Source organism: Lissotriton helveticus, chromosome 7, assembly GCF_964261635.1.
Source record: "Lissotriton helveticus chromosome 7, aLisHel1.1, whole genome shotgun sequence".
Lineage (NCBI taxonomy): Eukaryota > Metazoa > Chordata > Amphibia > Caudata > Salamandridae > Lissotriton > Lissotriton helveticus.
The window spans coordinates 590,427,118-590,446,872 of NC_136068.1; the positions used below are offsets into that span (position 1 = coordinate 590,427,118).

The following is a 19,755-nucleotide window of genomic DNA, read 5'->3' on the forward strand; positions in this document are numbered from 1 at the left end:
CTCTGCATGTTCTCTTTACTGTCCCTAGGTGGCAGGGTCCTGTGTATATACAGAGGAGCTTCAAAATAGCATGACCTGAGGACTCTCTGTAGTGAATTCTGGCCAAATCATTTAATCTCCCCATGCCTAAAAAATTAATGAATGAATGAGAGAGTGAAAAACTTTGTGTAATGTAACTGGCAGCTGCTCATGTAAAGTGCTATAGTACCTACTGTAATATTGGAAAGTGTTAATGCAGTATATGGTGGAATGACTCCTCTAATTTTTTTTACAGTAGGGCCTACGCACAAGTGACTGCCCCGAGTCCCTCCCCAGCACTGGGGCACTGTGTTTAATTGACTGAAAATCCAGCACAGCTGTCCTGTTTGAGGACTTCACTATTACTTTGGGTCCAATTCATCTCCAGGCCACGCTGCATATATACCTTTTTCGAAATGCAAGTCTATAAGTAAAGTATACAGTACTGTCAGACACCTGTTGCGGCCATGCATATTAATACTGGACTGACCTAATACTCAACCCGGTTGGGCAGAGACCAGGCCTGTGGCAGAAACTGGTATGGCATGCAAAAACAAACGCGTCATATGCCCAATCCTGGTGTCATTGCTGCGTCCTTCGCTTACAGTCACTGCTATTAGTATGTTTGTGTTTCCCTGCAATGTTGCCAGTCCAGACACATTTGCTTTTAGCACCTGTTTAACCACACCAGCCACACACATTAATGTTAGCATGGCTTCGATCAGGGCCTTGATAAAATCACAGAAACATGACAACTTGTATAAATTAACTTAACCCACGCCATAAATATAAAGTGTTAAACTGAGTTAAGCAGGCCATGCTCTGGCTTGCGCCGCCCCATCTATTAGAACTAACACAGTGTACTCAATTGCGTGTAGATTTGAAGATTTAACAAACTGTATGAAAGTAAAGGCACAACTAAATAACATCACAGTTATAAAATTGACCTGCATGGAACTATACTACCACAAACTAAATTTGAAGGTGAACATAAAGACTAAAGAAGTGTAAATTACCCTACAACTTCTAGTAACGTGACAAATCCAGTGGGTAGTCAAGAATTCAGTAACCCGTTTTTCCATAAAGGGCAAAAGAAAATATATTTGTGAAAAAGGGTATTGTGTTACAGCAGTTACTGTGTCCACTTGAAAAAGATACTTAAATGACACACATATTAGTGAATCGTGACCCTTCATATGTATTAACATAACCTTGAATCAAGAACGCCTAGGAAACATGCAGACTGAGTACAAAGTCCTCAGGCGAGAGCATTTAAAAGTCATAAGTTACCTCAGAGACGAGCACCAACACATTCCATAAGGCGCCATTGTCGCCGAGCCACGTGGCCCTTGATCAAAATGCAAACCACTCCGCCACACAAACTCTCAAAAAGGTTCTGCATTTATGTCCTCTTTTAAAATTCACATGATGCTAAATTTAAAGAAAAAGCAAACCTAGTTGCTACTGCTTTGTATCCTCTAGCACTGAAATGCCTCACCTTCCAAGAGGCAGCGGCTGCGTTGGTGCTGGAACCTGGCATCTCGCTATCCTGAGGTGCGGCCTTGCTGGGCTCAAAGCGAGCATAACGTCGAAGCTTGGGAGACCAAGATGACTTCAAAATTCTGTGGTTTCTTTAAGGGGCACATGAGCTAATGCCCCTTCTCCGCACGACATCCCCAGGAGACAAACAGAGAGCGGGACATAGAAGTGCGAGAGACGCACAGGGAAAGTTCTTATGTACGCACGCTCTCATAAGGCGGAGAACCTCACACCACAGAAACTATGCACAAATACGCGTGTGCCAGCGAGGTAGCCAGATGAACCGCTTACAGGGGGCCACTCTGCTTGAGGACATCCCGAGCTGAGCCTGCGTACACATTAACAAAGTGAAACTGCATAAGGCTTGCGACGACATCGGGCAAACTTGCCTGGGACGTGGGCGGGGCATGGAGTGCGCTGCCGGAAGTGTCCGGGGCTCCTGTGAGCTGAGGTAGCCCGGCGTGTTGCAGCCCGCTTGTAGGAGAAGCGAGGCGGGAGCCCACCCCGCAGAGGGAAGTCCGGCGGGAACCCACCCCGCCTTCGTGAATGCCGCATGGTGTGGCCGGAGCAGGATTTCAGGGGGGGCTCCTGTGAGCAAGACGGAGCCCTATGTGTTGCTGCACCATGCGCCGCAAAGAGTGACCGGGTGAAGAGGCGAGTCCCCCCTGCCATTGAGGAGACCAGCCGGGGAGCAGCGCAGAGTCCCCACAAGAGCCGGTGAGTGGGGTTGAGCGGGAGCCTGCAGGTGGTTGAAGAGACATGCTGTACATGGCCATTGGCTGGCTGATGATGCATGCAGCTGACAAAGCGCGCCGCACCTGGACAGGAGATGTGCGCACGTATGGTGCGAGCAGGAGTTGTGATAACGCCGCGAGCCATACACGTGCACATCTCCTGTTTGTTAAGCTTCGGCACAGACTGTCAATGTGCACGCGTACGGATTCCGGCGTTATTACAACTTTCACTCCCATCATATGCGTGCACATCTCCTATCCAGGCCTTGCCGTACGCGTGCACATGTCCTGTCCCCCTTCACAAAGCAAGTCAGCAACAATAGATCTCGCATAGGCGATCAGCGCATGGCGCTGCATCGCTAGGTGAGAACTGTAGGAAGGTGGATACCTGACTATGGTTACCCCAGATTTTTGGCCTTGTGTTTAGCTGGTTTTTTACTTAGTTGGCCTGGGATCCTGCTAATCAGGGCCCCAGGCTATCTGCAATCTCTATAAAATGGACTCCATGTACCTTAGGTACATAACTAATTGGATATTGGGTCACCTTATGAGCCCCTGTATAGTGTCTATAGGTACCCAGGGCATAGGTGCATCCAAGGCCTACCAGGGGCTGCAGCATATCTTTTGCCACCCCTGGCTGGCCATCCAAACTGACACAACTGGCTGATCACTCAGCTGGGGCAAGGTTGTGTAATCACCACTTGCTTAGATATAGTATACCTATGTCTAAACTTATATCTAGACACATATACACATACACATACACTAGACTAGACACATATACACATATAAGTCACTCCTATGGTAGGCCTTAACAATCCTGAAGGCAGAGTGCTTGGTTTTATGTGAGATGGTGCTCTAGCATGAGCTGAGCCTGTCTGCAGCTTTCGGAACCATGTCCTTATAGCTGTTCTAGGATATTGCCATACCATATACTCTTAAGTGCATTATGTACCTCGCGGTCAGATGCTAACTTTGGTTTGGCTTTATCAAAACATACGCATTGGAATACTACCCCCTCGGCAGTCCTGGTGACGGGGGTAGCATTCCACCCTTCTAGAGGGAGAAGACATGTTAATTCCATTAATCCCGGTTAAAGTTAACCAGAGCCTCAGCATCACAAAATGGATGCTGCTGCCACAGACACAAGTCTGACCTCCTGCTGCTGGGAGTCCTTACAGCGAGGGAGGCTTGGACAATAGGTTTCCTGTCACAGGGAGGTGCTAGCACCACCCCAGAAAGGCTATAGTGTATTGGGGCAGGGAGGGCTGAATGAAATGAGACACTGCCTGGGCCACACAAGGTGTCCCATGCATAGTCCAGTTCAAACCGGTGCTGGGGCACCCCAGCCCCAGCTCTGGCGTGAAACTGGACAAAGGGAAAGGGGTGTAACCACCCCCTTCCTGGGTCCCACCCATAGGAGGGACATAGCAGGTAATCCAGCCCCTAGATTTGGTATATAGGTAGGAGTTGAGTCCCAAGACTTTAGATTTATCCTGACTGAAACTCTGATACGAAACTCTGGACCTTCGACATCCTACTCGACGTAGAAGACTGAAGAATCTCCCTTGTGGTCAAGGAGTGACCACCCTGCACAAGCAGGCACCATCAAGCGCTCAACGGTTTGCTTTGTCGTTGCTCCCGCCGGAGCCCGAACACAGAGCCTGACAAGACCCGGACTTCCAGACATCCAACAGCCCGATCCACAGCTACAGCAAAGCTGAGACCCATGGAGGCGACGAGAGACGTGGGACTGGCTATCTTGGAAAGCCAGCGAATTGCTTTCCGTGCAACTTTTGAGGCACCCTCAAAGTTGTGCATTGGGGATTGAGAAGCCCCAGCCCCGAGCACCAACTGCACCGAAGATCAGCCCTCCACACTCCACGAGTTCTGCGTGGGGCCCTTCTGCATTTTCCTGCTCAATGCGTCTGTCCGGTCACTTGCCCGTTGGCTAGTGGCCTCTGTGATGACGAAATCCAAAATCTACACTGCTGGTCTGGTTGCTCCAGACTGGCCCTTGCTTCCCTACGAAGGAGAAGCCCCTCAGTCCTTACTGGCCTGAGTAAGAAGCCCTCTTTGAATTCTGCGTGGGTTGCCTTTGCCAAGGCTTGTTGACTCCAATCCGGAAGCCAACACCGCCGACAGCGAGAGCCTTCGTGGTACAGTCTGTGCCCAGCTCCTGGTCGTCGTCGACACCTCCTGGTCCTCGTGGCAGCAGAGACAAGCTTCACGACATCGCCTGATTGCTTCCCGACATCGCCTGGTTCCTTCCTGGTTCCATCCTGGTCACTGGCTAGTGACCCAGACTCTGTCCCCTCTGCTTGCAGGTACTCCTCTTCCTCGATGCGCCCTTGGATCCAACCGGACTCTTCTCTCCTGGTTGCCTGCAGCATCTTTTCTCCAAGGCTCCATACAACTCCACGACGAAACCCGACACACTTTGGGACCTATGCACCCGCTTCCTGTGGGTGAGGTAACGCGAGTACTGCTGTGCTCCTGTGAAGATTAACTCTCCTAGTGTCCTAGTTTCAAGTGGTTCGCTTCTAGTCCAGTCGGAAGACTCCTAAATCTTTAACTTTCTAACTTTACGCACCCATTGACTTCTATGTGTGCACGCGTGTGCATTTAGACTCTGCACCCGCATCCCGTGGGCCTCCTGCTTCCTAACTACTGTTAGTCCAGTATAGCCCCAGCGATTCCCTAGGCCCTAGGCCTTTCAACTGTTTGTGACGTGGTTCTTATGCCACTATTTTAGTATATGGTTTAGCGGGCGACCAGGGCCTTTCCATATTTGTGCAACTTATGGTATGTTATATTGAGTTAATTGTTATGCGCTTGTGCCTCTGCCCTCATAAAGAGTTCAGAGGATTGATTTAGAAATAAATACATATATTTTGAATACATAACCTGTGTGAGGTCCTTTCATTTGGTATTAAAGGGATTGCATATGGTAAAACAGCTGGCTTCACATGCCCTCTTGAGTTTAGCCTAAGACTGCTTTTGTCCATGCTACCACTAGGATAGCTGGTCTAGAAGGTTGACTTTACAACCATAATCATAAGGGTTGTTTGGACTGATACAGGGTGCTCACTAGAATAGTGGACATCACATATCAGCCCAACTTCTCACAAGAACTAAAAAGGGTCACACAATACCAGGCAATGGGTGTGTGGGTCGAAGCCTCTGAAGATAGGCCTGTCCTTCATCCCTCATAAAGGACAGGGAGCTGACAGACTACTTTGCTTCTGCACCCACAAGCACAGTTAACCCATCACTGGCCCTTTCACTTCCCTCTGTGGCCAGGTACCTGCCACCTCAGCCCTTCCACATCTCAGTAACAGTCATCGAGGTCGGACTGCGACGGAATCCGGGCACCAAACTACAAGTGGACCCATTAGCGAATCAGCACCTGAATAGTGTCCCTAATTTGCAAATTGCTGCAGTTTTGAACTTAAGACACGCTGTGTAGGTGTTTTGCACGGTATGGAAGACTGCGTGGATGTGAGCTTCTGCTGGCAATGTTTGAGGTAATGTCAGAAAAATCAACAGTAAAAACTGGCCCAGTGAACCACACAGGCATTCATTCTTCAGAGGTCGATACATTCGGTCACGTTGAGTTTCGTAACACCAAGCATTTCATATTCAGCTCCAATTTGTGGTGAACGTGCGCAGTACAAATACCACATTAGATTATGTTAGGAATGGAAGCACCACAATTATTTCTGATGTGCTCTTAATTGACCTCCGATGACGAGCCCCAGCAAACACCTGCTCAAATGATGTACTCATATTCTGGCTGTGTATTCGAACACCCTGACCTACCCTCTCTTTTTGACTGGGCTCAGTTGGGTGCAGTGTGCCTCCCTTAGTAACGTCCCCTCTCTCCCTTCAGAGTTAAGCAGCCCCGACTTCGAGGGACGGGGGAGCAACCAAAGCCTGACCAGCCTGCCGAGCGACCGGCGCGAGGGATCCTCCAGTGCGCGCGCAGTGGCCAGCTGGGCCGTGTCCTTTGAGCGCCTCCTGCAGGACCAGCTGGGGGTGGCATACTTCACGGTAAGTGGAGCGGGAGACCAGGGGCTTCTCTGTGAGGTGTAGGGCGGCTGGCTTGGATGGCATATTGGGAATATCCCCTGGTGACTGGGTGCCCCGTTCTGATAGTTCGCCCTCTACTGGTCGGGTCTGCACTACTGACCTTACCACAGCTGTCAATTGCACCCCTTTTGTACTTTCTTCTACCCCTTCTTCCCTTTGTATACAGTTCACACATCTTTCCAACAGTGCTGATATCGCATTTTGCCAATCGTGCCCCTCTAAATGGGTCTGTCATGCAAACTGCACCCCTTTCTGGGTCTGCCGTCCCATATGTCGCCATTCTCGAATAGCTGGGCTCCCCCAACTGCCTGTGACGCTACATTTGCTGTCCAGGTCGACACAGCATCCTCCCTCTTGATTTTGGCGCCTTCTCTTTTCGCCCCTTGATGGTCATGCAGCCTACCCTCTCATGCTTACTGTGGTCCATCACCTGTCCTCTACCTGTATCCAAAGCTTTTCACATGTCTCTCATGCAGCTTCACCCAGTCGGTCACGATCACATTGTTTGTTCTCCTTGGAATTTGCGCTTTTGCTGTTTATTAATTGCCACTGATCATTGGTTTGTGCTGTAAATGGGGGAAAACATATCATTTAATCAATTGAGCCTTTTGTACATGTTCTCTTTTACCTTTGATTCATAATCCCATCTTTTCATTGCACATTATCCGGACATCCGCCTGCAGATTTTCTCATTTTGCTTAATTGATTTGGGAATATTTTCTGCTGTTTCCATATTTTCTTTTATTCTCTACTTCCCCATTTCCCTCTGCTTGTTTTCCTAGTATATTTCTGTGCTGACTTACTGATGCTATTACTTGTACACTTGATATGTTGCCTTAGGGCTCGTCCAAGTTATGTCACCACAGGTACCGCCTGTATGACTCCGGGGCTGGTGACCCAACAGTACAAGAGCACAGCTTTATCACTGTCTGCAGTTTAAACTGATAAAGTATAGAATTCAATGTATGTGCATTCTCTTATGTGAGTATTAATGTGCCTCTGCTATTCATATACTCAGTACTTATCAAATCCTGGCTCTGAACGGATATAATGTTAGAAACCTGCATGGAAGCATCTTAAAAAGGCTTGAAAATAAATGTGCTGATGAAGCCTTTGACGCTATAGAGTAGTGGCAAAACAAGTTGACATCTCAACTTTTTGCAAAAAATGCTTTAACTCAGAAAATCTACAAGCTATTCAGTGTTTGCGGTGTTAAGAATCCGGATAATGATTTTTTAAAATTTATTGCGAATAAAGCTTACCATTTTTCCATTACAAAAGTACACTGTTTAGTAAAGCAGTTCTTAAATCAACTGATATTGTGATGTGTTACTGTGATCTGGATATAAACGTGATTATTATTTGCATTTTTGGGTTATATAATATAGTATGTTTTAAATTTAATCTGAAAAGACACATTAATCTTTCTTCCTTCCTTTTTTGTTTTATTGGCCACCCCCGTACATTATCTCATCATTCCTGTTCCTCCTGCCCTTCTCCCTCATTCCTACCTCTGTCCTCCTGACTATTTTTTTTCTCCGCGTTATCCCCCATTGCTTACTTCCCCTCATTCCTGCTTCACATTCTTCCTTTTCTCCAATTTCCCTATTCACCAACCAATTTTCTTTCCTTTCTTCTTTTTCCCTTTTCATCCTTCCTTTATTCCTCCTGCTCTCCTTTACGCTCTCTTGGCCCCTACCGTCTGTAGGAGTTCCTTAAGAAGGAGTTCAGTGCTGAGAATATTTTCTTCTGGGAGGCATGTGAGAAGTTTCAACACATTCCCGCTGAGGACAGTGCACAGGTAAGAGGCAAGGTTGGGAGTGAGAAAGAGGGGAACATGTTTACAACTTGACTTCTAAATTCACACAAAAGTGACATCTGCAAGGCATGACCATGTCTCCACCAGTGCAGCTCCCTTTCTTCTTGGTAGTAAGGAGCAGAAGCCTTGAGCATTCTGTCCTCATCCTGGAAATGGATTCCTACATTGATGATGGCTTACACAGGTCAAAGGAACCAGGACCTTAAGGTCACTGTTAGTGTTTGAGCATCACTTTCATTGGACTGGAAACTGTGTCAAACCACAGACTGTGATTATTATGTAGGAAAAACAGATATGTGAGAGGCCATGGTTGAGAGCGCCACATTACCATCCTTGGCGCTTCTGCTTGCAGACCTAATTCTAGCCAGCTTTCCATTTATTCTTTAAACTACTCACAACTCCCACCCTAAATACAGTCCATCCTTGTGGTGCACCGGCTCTCCCATCATTTCTTCTCATGTCTTCACTTCTTTCAGTCGGAGTCCCTAAGGTATTCTTGACCTCCCAGTTGTCAGAGTTGCTTGGCCCTATTATATTCTCACCTCCTGGTTGGGGTCTCAGTTCTAAACTCCCTTATCTCCCCTATAGCTAGGCTTGTCAGTCTTCTTTTAATATCACTTTACATTTATTTGACAAAGTTTATAAATTGAGCGACTTTTTATCAGCTTTCCTACTTAGTCTGATCCTTAACGGCAAAGTTACCAAATTTACACGATACTTCCACAATAACACTATTCACCAACCTATCTCCAAAATGGACCATTAATAGGACATTTCCCAATCATACCCGCTGTCATGGGACATAGGTCGGTATGGGAGGCAGCTGGTGCAAAGCAGAACCCAGATCACAACGCAGCCTACACTTCAAGCCATGAAAACCAAATTATTCTTGTGCCAATCCAGGTCCTATGAACAACTACACCAAGTCCAGCTGTCATGCAAGGCTGATGAGATAGCCTGTCTCATGGTCCTGCATTCAGTGGAAAAGATCCTCCACAGACACCTAAACCATGCATAAACAACCCAATCATTTATTCTTTTTGGCCAGTTCGAACCAATCTACGTCATACTCCAAAGCTGCCCTCTCTTCAACCCCAACAGTCATTTGCAATGCAAAAGGTCTCACATTTCTCAAACTTAGAGCTATTGGACTTGTGAATGACAATGGTTTGCTCTTATCTATTTTTGTTCGTGGGGTTAGGGGGAACGAAATAAGTTGAGCCAGCCGCACAAAAGAAAAGAAAGGCGCGGCCGCCATAGTTGGCGATCAGGAGTGGCGTGCCGCGCTGCTTAAAATAAATTAGAATGATTAAAAAATTGAGTTGGGTGAGCTGTGCGGCCTCTGTTGTTGAAGATTAAGGGCAGCGTGCCACGCTACTTAAAAATAAAGTTGTGCGAGCCTCACAGAAGTAAAGAAAGGCGCGGCTGCCATTGTTAATAATGAAGCGTGGCATGCCCGTTAAAATAAACCACTTTCTACCATCGGCACATGTCAATTAAAACACCACACACACACTTTTACGATACTAAGCACCTGTGAATGACAAAAAAAAGTTTTTCCAACAGTCACCTGCAGTTCAAGAGTTAACAGACATAACTCATGGCATGCATGTTCAATGTATAATGCTTACGAGTCAGCAAAAATATTTTACTTTCCAACCAGAGTGCCCAAATCAATGCATAAATGCATTTGCTTCCATTACCCTCAACATACCTATTCGGGTGTGCCTCCAGGATCCTGCTGTAGCTGCTGAAGAAGTTCTAGATGTTCTTCTCCCGGGCCTGGTATCTTAACTGCCAATGTACCCTTGTTGCCTGGCATGCGGAGGCGGGAGAAAAGGAAGTTGGGCGAGCTGCGCAGAAGAAAAGAAAGGCGTGACCGCCATTGTGGGAAATTAGGAGCAGAGTGCCATGCTACCTAAAAAAAAGTAAAATGATGAAAAAAAGAGTTGGCCAACCGCACGGCCGCCATTGTTGAAGATTAAGGGTGCCGTGCCGCGATCATTAAAGAAATGGAATATTAAAAAATAGAGTTTGGCGAACCGCGCAGAAGAAAAGAAAGGCGCGCCCGCCATTGTTAAGATAATGTTTTGTGTGCAGCGTCACCGTGCAGTTAAACTGCAGGGAGGGCTGCGGGAGAGCGTGTTCTACCTGCAACAGCAGCTAGGAGAAAAGTCATTAATAAAATAATGCTCAGAAACTGTAATTGCAACATACAGAGAAACAAAACATCTAACAGGGAAAGTCTTCATGGGAGGTTACAACAGAAGAAAGGCGGTACTAATGAGGGACTAATAAGCCTATTAGCAAATCAAAAGCTAACATTTATGAAGACAGTAACAGGATCCAAATGAAAAGACGGGCAGAAAATGGGTGGAACTTAAAGTCCATACCTGAATACAGCATGTCTCGAAGAGACAGCGCAACCGCTGCCTAGGGGAGACCTAAAAATGGAACAAGCCCTAGATAACTGTTGGAGTTCTAACGATCATGTGAAATGAAATTACATTATCACAAGAAATGATGTACCAACTCTATCCTACCCTTCCGTTTAAAGGGAGTGGGTCTATTTTCCAGTCAAAGCTGAGGTACACATTATGCTATATAAATATAGATGTACATAAGTCTATGTTTAGTACACAATTAAATGTATGTATTTGTTTATTCATATGACTGGGCAATCTAGTATTGCTGCACCCAGAAAGTATTGGGGCATTTTACATTTAATGACATATACATCTAATAGCAACAATAGATCGCTAAGATAAGAAAATATTTGTGATTAGGGAAAGACTGGCAGGAATACAATATCTGAGGGATAGCTGATATAAGTGCTTTTTTAGGGACCAACTGAATAATGTAAGAGAAGCTTTGGTTCTTACATTTGTGGAAGAGAGTACCACAAAGTGGTTGCCACGCCCAAAAAAGTGTTGTTGGCCTTGGAAATTATGAGTTTAGGCACTTCTAAGTACAGTGTCACTGCTTCTTTGACCTCATTGTCCGCCCAGTAGATTGACCAAATATGATGCTGAATCGGGGGCAGGGCTTTGTAGGTTTGGGTCTCATTTTAAATTTGACTGTTGTTTCAATTGACAGCAATGGTGAGGGTTAGGGCGATCAGGGGCGTAACAGGCCCCCGCAGCCCCGCGGGCTGCCTCGGCACAGTACTCAGGCCTGATAGCGTGGGATTAAATCCGGAGCAGAGGCCCCTCTGTGTATCTTGCAGGGGGACCCCTCCAACTTTCACTACGCCACTGAGGGCAATATGGTCTAACTTACTTTTTGTTTAAAGAGCAGAGTCAGGCCGTTGACTATAAGACATCTTAAGTGGTCTGAGTGAGGATTGGAGGACTTAAAAATAGTTCTCCCTTTACACTGGTCCCCCCTCATGCCCTGCTTCTCATATAATGCATTTTATCAAGATATGCCAGCGTGATGGTTGGAAAACCTGCACATGCAAAAACAACATTTTGTAACAGTGGGCAAAACAGATGTTGATTCTGGTGTAAAATTACCCTGCACCAGTGCAAGACTCCCTGACAATAGTGCAATAAATGTGATCTGGCCCATGTTGTGAATTGTTTTCACACCAGACCGCGAGTGATTAGGTTTGAATGTCAGGGCAGTGGTCTATGATGACAGAAGCGTACTGTCAACAATCCTAGAATCATGAGGCTGAGGCAAACACACACTCAACAGGAATTTCCTCATACAGACTATGTGTTTTACCCACACACTTTTTTCCAACTCCTCCATATCTGCCTTTACATCGGGATCAACATCAGAACCCCTCCACTGAGTGCCCACTGCTGCCACTGGATAAGACATGCACCTCTGTCCCCCAGCTCAGGCAATGTGTAAGGGCAAAGCCTGATGCCAACAACCCTGAACATTCAGATCAAGTAAAAGTTGACTGTGATGATGGTAGAAAACTATACAGCTCGATAGTTAAGTCAAAAAACTTTCAAAAACTCTCTTTGCAATTTTGTTCAGGTCTCTTAAGTTATGGGACAGGACTCTCTGAAGGACTGGACCAGGAGACGCGGAGTGGGCTAGTCAGAAAGGTAAACTTACACATGAGTAAATCTACATGTGTAAGTTTACTCCTGCACCTCGTAGGAAATGTACTACTTTAGACTACAGACCATTTAAGAGTGTACATTTACTACAAAGCGTTGGCTTGCCTGATGGGTGGAGCCTAATTTACAAGTGTGAGGTTGCTACTTGTAACTTTTCATATGTAGGTAGAGACCTGAAGTATAACATTTATATTTATTTATTATGTAGTGCAAATGATTAAGTTGTGTATAGAATTCATTTAAATACATTTACGTTTTAAAAATGTCTTTTTACATTAAAAAGGTAATTACTGTAGTTTATATTAAACTAATAATTGTATTACTTACATATAATTTTTAACATTACATTAAATGCATTTATATTTTTAGAAAGTTAAAATAAATTTAATTTAATTTGGTTCCTATGGGCTTTTATTTTAAGTCCCTGCCTTCATTATTTTCCATGGGAGGGTGTTTCAGTACCAGTAGTTGGCCTTTTGTGGTGTTGGACTTTCTCCAGCTCTGAGCTGGAGTACATGTACCACTGTTGTGGGTCCCTTTTTGCTTCAGTAACTATAGAAATGAAGTGCAGTTTCTGAACAGCAGTGGGCTTACTCCTCCATTGGTAGGTGCGTGTCCCTCCGTTAACCATTCCATAACCCTCCCCAAACCCCTCCTTAATCCTCCATTAACCACTCCTAGTGAGTTGAAGGTATTAAATCTAGTATTGCTGCTCAAACTTTACCTGCTCACTCCCCAACCTCTGAGCCCTCTAAATACTCCAACTCTCTCACTCTTACTGCTATTCCCCCTATCGTGATGGCTACTTTTCTTTCACTCCTGCACAAAATTTCTTCTGGCTCTCCTCGTGACTGCTGTCCTCCCTCGGTTCTTCGAGCAGCTTTCATCTCCTGTCCTGAGCCCCCCCTGGCCCTCATAAATAGCTCTTTGGTCACCGGGGCTGTCCCCTGCTCTTTCAAACAAGCCGAGGTGGTTGCCATTTTAAAAAAACCTTCAGCAGACCCCTCCATTCTGAGCAACTACCGCCCTATATCCCTTCTCCCTTTCCTTAGCAAAGTTTTGGAATCGCACGTGACCCACACACTTAGTTCCTTCATTGAGGACTCGTGTGTCTTAGATTCTAAGCAGGCAGGGTTTAGACCTGCGCATTCAACGGAGGCTGTCATTCTCTCCGTGATGGATGAATTGCGCAGAGGGGCTGATGTTAACACCCGACAAGCCCTGGTCCTTCTGGACTTATCGGCCGCCTTCGACACGGTCGACCATGGGATCCTGGTCGACCGTGTCGAGGAGGCCGGCATCCGAGGGACCGCCCTTGACTGGGTTCAGTCTTTTTTGACGGGACGACAACTAGCTGTCAGGCTGTCTCAGTTCTCTGCCACTCAGGTTGAGCTGTCCTGTGGTGTTCCTCAGGGCTCTTCATTATCCCCTCTTCTTTTTAATTTGTATTTGGCCCCGTTACTCCGTGCTCTCCGCGGGTTGAACGTTATCGCGTTCAACTACGCGGATGATATCCAATTGATTTTTGATATTGATTCTTCTGAGGATTCCATCTCTATTTTTCAAAATACACTCTGCTTCATCAGTGACTGGATGAGCTTAAATCACCTGAAGCTCAACCCCGACAAGACTGAACTAATTCTTGTCGGGGGAGCTTCCAACCCATGGCAACCTTCCATCTGGCCTGCCAGTCTTGGAAGCCCTCCCTCTCCAGTCCATTCTGCCAAAAGTCTGGGTGTCATTATCAGCAATGATCTTTCAATGACTCCCCAGATCAGTGCAGTGGTGTCCGCCAGCCACTTTCAACTCAGGAAACTCCGGAAAATATCTCGCCTTCTTACCACCGAAGCGCTCACGTTAGCACTCCTGGCGTTAGTGATCAGTCGACTCGACTATGCCAACGCGCTATACGTCGGTATTCCTGAGTACCAACAGAGAAGACTCCAGCTGATACAAAATCAGGCTGCTCGCCTGATTTTTCACCAGCCTAGAGATCAGCATGTTCGTCCACTCTTAAAGAGTCTCCATTGGCTGCCGGTTTCCGCCCGCTGCCAAGTTAGGTTGCACCATTTATAAGTCTCTCTCTGGTTTAGGTCCCTCTTTTATCTCCTCTCTTCTTCACTCTTACACTCCGTCCCGTACCTTACGCTCATCCCAAATGGCCCTGCTATCCGTCCCTAGGTTCAAGAGGAAAAAACACGGGGGCCTGAGGTTTTCTCTTTTGGCCCCATCCTTCTGGAACTCCCTTCCCCTCTCCCTCAGACTGGCACCTTCATATTCTGGCTTTAGATCACTTCTTAAAACCTTCCTTTTCACTATCTCGTATCCTTAGAATCTGTTTCCTTTTTATTTTCACCACGCCCCAGCACAGCGCCAAGAAACCTAATGGTGTTAGCCGCGCTCAATAAATTTTTTTCAAATCAAATCAAAATCAAATTCCCAATTTTGCAACCACTCCCCCTGTCCCTCCCACATTTACTATTAAAACGTATGCCTACATATGCCGAGACCTCTGCAGTCAGGGTGGAGCTCTGCACACTTAAGATAGGAGAGGCGTAGGAAAAGACCTCTGCAAGTAGGTTAGTCAATAGCATTTTGCAGTACGTTTGTAGTACAATTGTAGTGCTACTAAACATACAACAACCTGCAGTTTGTGAGTAGGCCACTGACTATCCAATCAAGGACTACAAGAGTCCTTGTCCAGGACTCCCTGGGGTTCAGGTGCGGCGCAAGTAGGCTTTTTGTTCAACCATCACCACTGCATGCTGTTCAGTTTGTGCATGTCTCTGATAACATTTCTGAATTTGTCTCCTCCTATAACACTCCCCACCTCCATCCCTGTCCCTCCTCCATCCATCTATCCCACCACACGCCATGTCCTCAGCTTTCACAGGAGTCCAGGCGGATATATGACGAATACCTATCGAGCAGCTCCCTCAACCCCGTCAACATCGATCACCAGGCCTGGCTTGGAGAAGAAATGCTGGAAAAGCCCAAGCCCGACATGTTCCAAGTGCAGCAGATGCAGGTGACAAAGAGCTTTCACCTTACCTATAATGTAAAAACAAAACAACATTGTGTTTTCCTTGCGAGATATACATGTACATGTGTAACCTCCCACTAAAGAGGTACAATGGGAGTCGTTACACAATCCTAAAGGGTCCCTGGGGTATGATTGTAGATAGATGTCCCTCCAGGGAGTTTCACAGACCATAACCTGCATCCTTTTCTCTTGAGTCCCGTGAATTCTCTTGTGGCCTTGTCCTGCTTTGAGAGCCCCTGTGTGTAATCTTGTCCTGCTGTCAGGGCCACTTCTGACCTCCGTGAGTGTCTGTGTGACGTTGCCTTTCCCCCGGGGTCCATGTGTGTCTCATCCTATGTTATTTTATGGTATTTGACATTTGTATAGGTCCCAGCTTCCACTAGTTTGGGATTGTGGTACTGTGACTGCCCGTAGTATCTTTGGTTGGAGAGGTGTGTGGTCGTAGTATGACTAATCTGGGAAGATTTGTATGAGGTACTGGAGATCCTTACATGTAGCCTGGTTGTGACATAGCAAACGTGCTCTAGTTTGAATGCAATGCTCACTGAGGTGCGGGAGAGAAAATAGGGAGCGCTTCATGCAACATTTAATCCACATTCCTGATCAAAGGGCAATAGCCTGTTCGATGTGCTGTTCCGTTTGCGTTGCTCATCCCACAGAGAGTAAATCAATGCAATAAAATATCTGTCTGTGTGAGTTTAGCCAAAAGTGGTAAAGGAAACCACCAGCATTACCCACCCCAAACTCAACAGACATCCACAGACATTAAGGTAATAGGGCCATGGGGTTCACCCAGACCCTCTGAAGACGCAGCCAATATCTGTGGGTAAGATTTTGGAGCCTAGAGTGCACGTGACCTGTGGAAATAATTTAGGTAGACAATGGAAAAGGATGGTGTGGAGGTGCAGAGGTTCCACGCAGGGCTAATGTGGGAGAAGGGCATGGGTTCTAACACAAAGCTCTTTCTAGGCTCTCTAAGGCCCAAACAGGAAGACACTTTAAACCTTTGTGCCCCTAACCTAGATGAGCTGGAGATGGAAGATGGAGAATAGTGGGTGATGGGGGTGGGGGAGTAGCGAGAGGGAGAAACAGTCAGCACAAGATGTCGTTTTGCGGGTTGAAAGCAGGGCATTGGGTAGAAGTTATGAGATGGGGAAGGGCTGTGTGAAGCAGAAAGCCAGTGGGCTCCGTGATTGGTGGAGTGGAGGCGAAAAGCCTGATGTACCTTTCAGGGCAAAAGGGAAACAAAACAAAAAAAAAACGAGGGATGTCCTAAAAATGGAAATGTATTTGTCAATGACAGCAATGCAGTACAACAATTGCAAGTGCCCTCAAATGGAGGAGGAGGTCTGTTCCAAATAATCACTTTAAGGCAGACGCATTCCAAATCAGTATTGTGCATATACCAGAGCATGGGCTGTAAAAATACCATTTATGTCCCAGAAAATCAAATCCCCCCACTAGTTCATGTTTACAATGAAAAACACCATGATCCCTTTGAAAATCCAAGCTTACCTCACCATCTTCTGGTATCTCCTGGATGACCTTGGCGTGTTGACAGGCCTCGTCTCAAACTGATACTCTCTTGTGCCACAGATTTTCAACTTGATGAAGTTTGACAGCTATGCACGGTTCGTGAGGTCCCCCATGTACCAGGAGTGCATGCTTGCTGAAGTGGAAGGACGCTCCCTCCCGGACCTGGGTTCTACATCGCAGAACCTCATGTCCAGCAACAGCACCACTTCCTTGGATCTCCAGAAGGTATGTACCTTGGCTTTTGATGGGCTCGTGGTGGGTTGAAGGGAGAGACCATTCCTAGAGCCTACATCTGTGACAATAGGCACTAGTTGACCTCTTCTCTCTAAAGTGTCACATGTTTCAGTTGTCTCTTTGGGATGTTTTTATCGAGTTAAGGGAGTAGTCTTAGAGAATCGAATCATAGTCATCCTGATTGGACCGTACAGATTTCAATATATTAATATCCACGGGTGGCCTTTGTTATTGATCAGGATAGCAGTACCCCGACGTATATTAGCGCTGGTTCTGCTCAAGGATAAGCGCAATATACCTTGTATCCCTGTAATTGAATCGAACTGTCAAAGCCATAGGTCCTGTGTCTTGAAACCCCGCATAATTCTTGTATCACACATTGCGATAACACACACCATTATGTATTCACCAGGTTGCCTAAAGTGCAAAAAAGAGCTTTTCCCCTCCTCAGACAAGCTACTTTCTCAAGTTAGAGGGGGTTATTTTGGTAGGATAGGCTATATTTGGTGCCCTAGTGGGTACTGGGGCACGAAAAGGTGCTGATCCTCTGTTCACTGCTGTTGATGATTAACTTAGAGAGCTTTAGAGGATGTGAATGCTCTCAGTGGTAGCCGAAACCATTCCAGTGGATTTTTGTGGGTGGTTTCCTATCCCATATACTGAGCTAGTTTAATGTGCCTCACCTCGATGTTCGGAAATCCTGAAGTGAATGGGCAGCTGTGGTTGTATATCGCGCTATTATTTTCAAAAATATTGTCCAGCCTAAATATGGTGTCTTCAATATAATTTACAACAATATTGTCCCATTGTGTGTAGATGTTATGTTAGTACCTCAAATTGGTTGATATTTTTTAGATATTTAGGATGCAATATTTATGTTAGAAGATATGCTGACAACAGTAGTCTGGTACCATGCCATCATGTAGTACACCTGGAGGTATGGTAAACAAATTCAGACACTCGTGCAAATTAAAAACAATGTCGGTGTTGGCACTGCTACAATGAACATCCTGTAGAGAAAGTGTTAGCAAACAGATTTTTATTGATTAGACCTGCAATACAAATGGCAACCAAGACAACAACAGAACTCACAAATGAATCACCAGCCACTAAAGCATAAACATAGCTCAAAAAATACAAGCCAAGCAAAGAATTAAGCTATACATGGACGCCAGGTGTGGCACAAAAGACACTTTGGAACAAGACTAGGTGTTAGTGGAACAAAAGCAAGAAAGAAGACTGACACCTAAATGGAGGACAATTTAAGTCATTACTAGCAAGGGAAGCGGAAGAGCATGTAGCCTAACGGTTAGAACGGTCGACCTCGAAGCTGGGGAACCAGCTACAAGTCTCGGCAGGAGACGCTCAACATCCTGTGAGCCTGGGCAAATCACTTAATCTACCTGTGCCTAGGAAAATGAATGTGTCCATCTGTATTGCAACTGGTGCTAATGTAAAGCGCTCTTATACCTTCAGGTCAAGTTCTCGCTATATAAAACTCAGGCAAAAAAGAAAAAAGCATATTAACAGGCTCCAACATGGAAAGCATAATCATCATCAATCAATCTTTATTCAGCCACTTTTTGGTCCTAAAAGACACAAAGCAATCTGACATTGGACAACATTTGTATAAAGTGCAAGGCTTCAAATAAAATAGGTAAAACGTGTTAATACCATGATAAAAAGCGTAAAATACAGAATTTTAAAAAGTGACAAACCGATAAATATTGTTCCAAGAGAGCAGGCCCTCAATGGGTTTCCTAGTTCTAAATGCAGCTTTTAGAAAAGAACATACCCCGAAGCAAATAGCTAGTGTGTTCAATAGTTGCAATTGGAACAAAGCCTTTATATTTAAGTATAATCTCTAGAAATTAGTCACACTTCAAATGTACTCACGAGTAATGTGGAATTACGTTGATAATAATGGTCTTGAGTCACTGGAAGTTCAATACGGCTTGGGAGAACTAGTGGTGGGCGACCCGATATGCTTAAACCCTCAAGATTTACTGAGTATCGTCGGTAACTTACTGAAGAAATGTGGATCGCCTGCTTCCAAAAGAGACATGACGCACAGCTAAGGTCTGGTTGGTGTTCTAATGTAAAAACATACAAGGTGTCCTGTAGCAAGAGGACAAGAGGATTCTGAAGGTCATTGAGGCAGTAGAGTGGTCACTTCCTGGGAGACCGCATTGGCAGAAAGTGGTTGTTGTAGGTTGGGCCTAAGCAGGGTACGCATGATGAGAGGTATGATGCTAGAAAGAGAAAACATGTGTACTGAGAGGTCAAAGTGCGAGATCATCTATCACCATTGCCTGTTATGTACCAGGATATCCTGACTAGTCGAACACCAGGTGTCTGTTAGCACCATTATGGAAATGCAACAGACGGACATTGCACCAATCCGTGGAGCATGAGAACAAAACTATTTTAGTGAGCGTGGAATGTGTAGAATTCTAGATGGGTAGTTATCAATAACTAAGTTATTAGCTATCAACAACTAAGGGCTCCAATTGGCAGCCCACGCAATGGCACCAGGTAGGTACATGAGATGAAAAACTTCTGGTGTTGATAATTGCCCATCGATAAACAAAAAGGTATGTTGTACATGTCATCTGACGCCCACCCACTGTTGGCTGATCCTGTGAATTGCTGCGCATAAGG

At 45.7% G+C, this 19,755-nt stretch overlaps 1 protein-coding gene across 3 annotated transcripts in view; it reads left to right on the forward strand.

Annotated features, from left to right (window-relative positions):
* RGS14 (regulator of G protein signaling 14) overlaps positions 1-19,755 on the forward strand; it is a 409,263-nt gene that overhangs the window by 259,375 nt on the left and 130,133 nt on the right. For all 3 annotated transcript variants that reach the window (XM_078652746.1, XM_078652748.1, XM_078652749.1), the window contains 4 exons: positions 6,184-6,344; positions 8,092-8,184; positions 15,166-15,309; positions 16,921-17,085. In XM_078652746.1, the coding sequence (XP_078508872.1) occupies positions 6,184-6,344; positions 8,092-8,184; positions 15,166-15,309; positions 16,921-17,085 (563 nt within the window). The remainder of the gene's footprint in view (positions 1-6,183; positions 6,345-8,091; positions 8,185-15,165; positions 15,310-16,920; positions 17,086-19,755) is intronic.